Genomic DNA, 5539 nt, shown 5'->3' on the forward strand with positions numbered 1-5539 from the left:
TTTATTTTTGAGATATATGCGATATGTCTTGTGGCCACCTTACGCTAATGGGATTGCTTCACCCGGTGACTTACGACCGGTTTACGATTATGTATGGGTACGGATATCCAGTCCAAGGGCTGTGATGATCTTTACCGCCCAGTATACTGTGGTTTAGTATGATCAGACGTGCATGTTATGTTATGGGCCACTTGCGTAGAACATTATCTCTAAAGAAAAATTACGATATGATATGTTATGACAGGGCTCTATCGAGCAACTCTTTTATGTGCGGTTTTTTCAGTTATGCACGTATTTATAATTACTCATGACACGATTTTCACGTTACGCTTTACGATACGATATATTTACGTTGCATGCGATTTTATGATATATTTACTTGTTATTCACGATATATGCATGCTGGGTCTTTAGACTCACTAGACTTGATTGATGTAGGTACTGACGATGCAGAGGCTGAGGGCGGAGACCAGTGAGTTAGCTCGGATCGGCGGTAGTACGAACCCGAGGACCTCACGTTTATTTATTCAGTTTTATGTTCAAACTCTTGTTATAACTTTATATATATTTTAAGTTATTGTTTAAAACATTATTCAGTTTCCGCTGCTATGTTTATGTTAAACCGTTGGGTTATTTTACGAAAATTTTTATACGTTGCAATTTTATTTATTTAAAGAGAAAATTTTTAATAATTCCGAAAAATTATGAGTACGAATTACGGGCCCTCACAGTTGGTATCAGAGCGATGTTTCTTGTAAAGGGTTGTACTTACTACTGATCTCGAGAAGCTCACGAAGTCACGTCCTCAGTCTGTAAGTCCTAATTTCACGTATTACATTTTTTTAGCATGAAAGTTTACCAGCATGTTCTCATGAAATATTTTATCAGCATATTCTCATGAAAAATATTTTAATGTTAAGATTATGTTTTAGCAAATATATATTTAAATTTCAATAAAATAGTAGAAATATTGCATGTTGGTTACGTAAGGATTTTACATGGTACAGTATGCCTCCTAGAGGAGTTATTGACCGCCCGAGGGGTGCGGAAAACGAGGATGATGAGACTCAGAACCGTTATGAGGATAGAGGTCCACCGCCACCTCCTCCACCACCTGATATGCATACCCAGATGATGGCGGGTATGACTCAGTTCTTCGCACAATTCGCGGGGAACAATGCTGCAGCGGTGGCTAGGCCGCCTAGACCCGAAGCTATTTGTGAGCGGTTCATGAGGATGAACCCGAAGGAGTTCACTGGGACGTCTGATCCCATGGTGGATGAGGGATGGATTAAGTCCCTAGAGGTTACTTTCAGATTTATGGAGCTTGAGGATGTTGACAGGGTCCGCTGTGCGACATATCTTTTTGGAGGAGACGCCCGTCTATGGTGGGAGGGCGCATCTGTAGCTCTGGATCTAGCTACTCTCAGTTGGACGCGCTTTAGAGAGGTGTTCTTCTCTAAGTATTTTAATGATGACGTGCGTTCGAGGTTGACCAGGGAGTTTATGACCCTGAGACAAGGTGACATGACTGTTACGGAGTTTATCCGTAAGTTCGAGAGGGGTTGTCACTTTGTACCCCTGATCGCGAACGACGAAGGTGCCAGACTTAGGCACTTCATGGATGGATTGCGGCCGATCTTGCGTCGTGATGTTAGGGTTGTTGGCCCTACGACATATGAGGTCGCTGTCTCTAGAGCTCTTACTGTAGAACAGGATCAGAGAGATATCGAGAATGACCGCCAGGGTAAGCGGCCATTTCAGGCGCCCCACCGCCCTCTTCAGCAGCATAAGAGGCCTTTCCATGGCCCATCGAGGAGCAGAGAGCAGCAGCAGCAGGGACGTGTGGTCCCGATGAGGCAGGAGTACCCGGTCTGTGCCAGGTGCACACGCCGTCATACCGGAACTTGCCTGTATGGTTCTGGGAAGTGTTTCAAGTGTGGCGGTACAGGCCATTTGTTAAAGGATTGTCCTCAGGGGACATTGCCTACTCAGGGCAGAGTGTTTGCACTCCATGCAGCGGAGGCGAACCCAGGGACTATGCTCTTGACAGGTATCTTAAATCTTTAAGTTTTTATTTGGGAAAATTTTAGCATATTTAATTCAGCATTTTGGGATTAATTGCTTTGAATTATTGGGTTATAAGATTTGAACTTAGAAATTGTGATAAGATTGCATGTTCTATACGGGTCGTTTTGGGAATCTAAGTTAGAAGAACTTTGACCTTTGCATGTCTATAGGATTAATTCTGGTTAATTATTGGATTTAGATAGATGTTCCAACCTTTCAGGAAGAATATTTATAGGCGGAGCTTCTACGAACGCCTTGATTGATTCAGGAGCCACTCATTCATTCATATCTGAGACCTTTGCGAATTCCATCGAGGTCAAGACGATTGGATTGGATGTGGCGTATTCTGTGGTTATTCCATCTGGCGAGGAGATGGCAGCGACTAGCGTAGTACGAGACATAGACCTCGAGCTTCATGGAAATCTTGTCTATGCGGATTTGATCGTGCTGCCAATGCCAGAGTTCGATATTATCCTTGGGATGGATTGGCTGCACAAGAACAGAGTACTTATTGATTTTCAGCGGAGATCTGTTCTAGTCCGACCGCTTGGAAGGGAGCAATTCCTATTTGAACCTGACCGGTACTTTAATTTTCCTATCATGATATCTTGTATTCAGGCTAGGAAGCTCATGCTTAGGGGTTGTCGAGCATTCATTGCGACCATTATATCTGTTCCCGAGGTCTCCAGCCAGTCAGTTGCAGATGTCCCAGTTGTCAGGGACTTTTCAGACGTTTTTCCCGATGACGTCTCTGGTAGACCACCGGTACGAGAGGTAGAGTTTTCGATCGATCTTATGCCAGGTACCGCGCCTATCTCTAAGGCGCCATACAGATTAGCACCGTCAGAGATGGTTGAGCTCAAGAAACAGATTCAGGAGCTTCTTGACAAGGAGTTTATTCGCCCGAGTTTCTCTCCATGGGGCGCGCCTGTCTTATTCGTGAAGAAGAAAGACGGATCTATGAGGCTTTGCATTGACTACCGAGAGTTGAACAGGGTTACAGTGAAGAATAAATACCCACTTCCGAGGATCGAGGATTTGTTTGATCAGTTGCAGGGAGCCTCAGTATTCTCCAAGATAGATCTGCGATCTGGATATCACCAGTTGAGGGTGAAAGACGCCGATACTTTTAAGACTGCTTTTAGGACTCGTTATGGGCACTTCGAGTTCCTTGTGATGCCGTTCGGTTTGACGAATGCGCCGGCGATCTTCATGGATCTCATGAATCGTGTATTTCAGCCGTATCTTGATCAGTTCGTTATTGTATTCATAGACGACATTCTCGTCTACTCAAAGAGTCAAGAGGATCACAACAGGCATCTGACCGCAGTATTGCAGACGTTGCAGATGCACAAGCTGTTCGCTAAGTTCAGCAAGTGCGAGTTCTGGTTGGAGAAAGTGGCGTTCTTAGGCCACATCATATCTAGCAGTGGCATTGAGGTAGACCCAGCGAAGGTTGCGACCGTCAGAGATTGGGAGGTGCTGCAGAGTGCATCAGAGATCCGTAGTTTCCTTGGTCTAGCAGGATACTATCGGAAGTTTATTCAGGGTTTCTCCTCTATCGCAGTTCCACTCACGTCATTGACTAAGAAGAATGCTAAGTACGTGTGGAGCGATGAGTGCCAGAAGAGCTTCGATTCTTTAAAGCAAGCTCTTATTTCAGCGCCGATCTTGTCCATGCCTTCTGGGCCCTGAGATTTTGTATTGTATACCGATGCTTCGAAGCTCGGTCTAGACGCAGTGTTGATGCAACATGGGAAAGTAATAGCGTATGCTTCTCGTCAGTTGCAGATTCACGAGAAGAACTACCCTACTCATGATCTTGAGTTAGCTGCTGTAGTATTTGCCTTGAAGATTTGGAGGCATTATCTATACGGAGAGAAGTGTCAGATCTTTACCGACCACAAGAGCCTCAAGTACTTCTTCACGCAGAAAGAGTTGAATATGCGTCAGAGGCGTTGGTTGGAGTTAGTCAAGGATTATGACTGTGACATTAGCTACCATCCTGGTAAAGCTAATGTAGTAGCAGATGCTTTGAGCCGGAAAGTCGTAGTGATGGCTCATTTGACAGTTCAGAGGCCTCTTCAGAGTGAGATTCAGAGATTTGATCTAGAGATTTATACTCGAGGTAGAGTTCCCCGTCTATCTACCTTGATGATTAAGTCTTCTTTATTAGACCGTATTCGCAGCGGTCAGTCATCTGATGAGCAGTTGGCGAAGTGGAGACAGAGAGATGAGACGAAGGGCAGTGCTTTGTACACAGTGAGTGATGGCATTGTTCGTTATCGAGATAGGATATGGGTTCCTAGCAGCGATTCTATTCGAGCAGACATATTAGCTGAGGCCCACATGTCCCCGTACTCTATTCATCCTGGGAGTACGAAGATGTACAAGGATCTGCAGATATTATATTGGTGGCCCGGTATGAAGAGAGAGATTAGGAGATTTGTATCCGAGTGTTTGACTTGTCAGCTTGTGAAAGCTGAACATCAGAGACCAGCCGGCTTACTCAAGCCACTTCCCATTCTCGAGTGGAAGTGGGAGAACATTAACATGGATTTCGTGGTTGGTTTACCGAAGTCGGCTAGAGGTTCAAATGCTATATGGGTGATTGTTGATCGTCTTACCAAGTTAGCTCATTTCTTGCCTATTAAGACGACTTTCTCCATGATTTAGTATGTTGAGTTATATATCCGTGAGATAGTCCGATTGCACGGTATCCCAGTCTCTATTGTTTCTGACAGAGATCCGAGATTCACTTCCTCGTTTTGGAAGAGTCTGCATTCAGAGATGGGAACGAAGTTGTTGTTTAGCACAGCTTTTCACCCTCAGACAGATGGTCAATCAGAGAGAGTTATTCAGATCTTGGAGGATCTTCTCCGTGCTTGTGTCATCGATTTCTCAGGGAGCTGGGAATCGAAGTTGCCATTAGTGGAGTTTACTTATAACAACAACTTTCAGTCGTCTATAGGTATGGCTCCTTATGAAGCACTGTACGGAAGGAAGTGCAGATCGCCTATTCATTGGGATGAAGTAGGTGAGAGATCAGAGTTGGGTCCGGAGATTGTTCAACAGGCAGCCGATACATTAGTCAAGATCCGTGACAAGATAAGGACTGCTCAGAGTCGACAGAAGAGTTATGCCGACCGGAGGATGAGAGATCTAGAGTTTGCCGTTGGCGACCATGTTTTCGTGAAGATAGCACCGATGAAGGGTGTCATGAGATTCGGAAAGAAGGGGAAGCTTAGTCGAGGTTCATCGGACCATTTGAGATCCTCGACAGAGCTGGGACATTAGCATATCGTGTTGCTCTTCCGCCGAATCTGGCCGGAGTACACAATGTGTTCCATGTGTCGATGTTGAGGAAATATTTAGCGAACCCTTCTCATGTGTTGAACTTTGAGTCGTTGCAGTTTTCTCCGAACTTGTCTTATGAAGAGAGACCAGTGCAGATCTTAGACCGTAAAGA

At 44.8% G+C, this 5539-nt stretch overlaps 1 protein-coding gene across 1 annotated transcript; it reads left to right on the forward strand.

Annotated features, from left to right (window-relative positions):
• The first annotated feature begins 1008 nt into the window (after positions 1–1008).
• LOC140974914 (uncharacterized) lies at positions 1009–2708 on the forward strand. Its single transcript, XM_073438405.1, has 4 exons — positions 1009–1483; positions 1601–1945; positions 2291–2574; positions 2694–2708. Exons 1-4 carry the CDS (start codon positions 1009–1011, stop codon positions 2706–2708), a joined length of 1119 nt encoding a protein of 372 aa, XP_073294506.1.
• The last annotated feature ends 2831 nt before the right edge of the window (positions 2709–5539 follow it).

The sequence above is a fragment of the Primulina huaijiensis genome, chromosome 4 (assembly GCF_012295235.1).
Source record: "Primulina huaijiensis isolate GDHJ02 chromosome 4, ASM1229523v2, whole genome shotgun sequence".
In the NCBI taxonomy this organism is placed as follows: Eukaryota; Viridiplantae; Streptophyta; class Magnoliopsida; order Lamiales; family Gesneriaceae; genus Primulina; species Primulina huaijiensis.

Excerpts from the sequence above, each read along its gene's own strand:
- LOC140974914 (XM_073438405.1), top strand. The coding sequence starts at position 1,009 with ATGCCTCCTAGAGGAGTTATTGACCGCCCGAGGGGTGCGGAAAACGAG. Across the intron at positions 1,484-1,600 it reads GTATTTTAATGATGACGTGC|GTGCCAGACTTAGGCACTTC; the intron begins GTTCGAGGTTGA and ends CGAACGACGAAG. Across the intron at positions 1,946-2,290 it reads GAAGTGTTTCAAGTGTGGCG|GAAGAATATTTATAGGCGGA; the intron begins GTACAGGCCATT and ends CCAACCTTTCAG.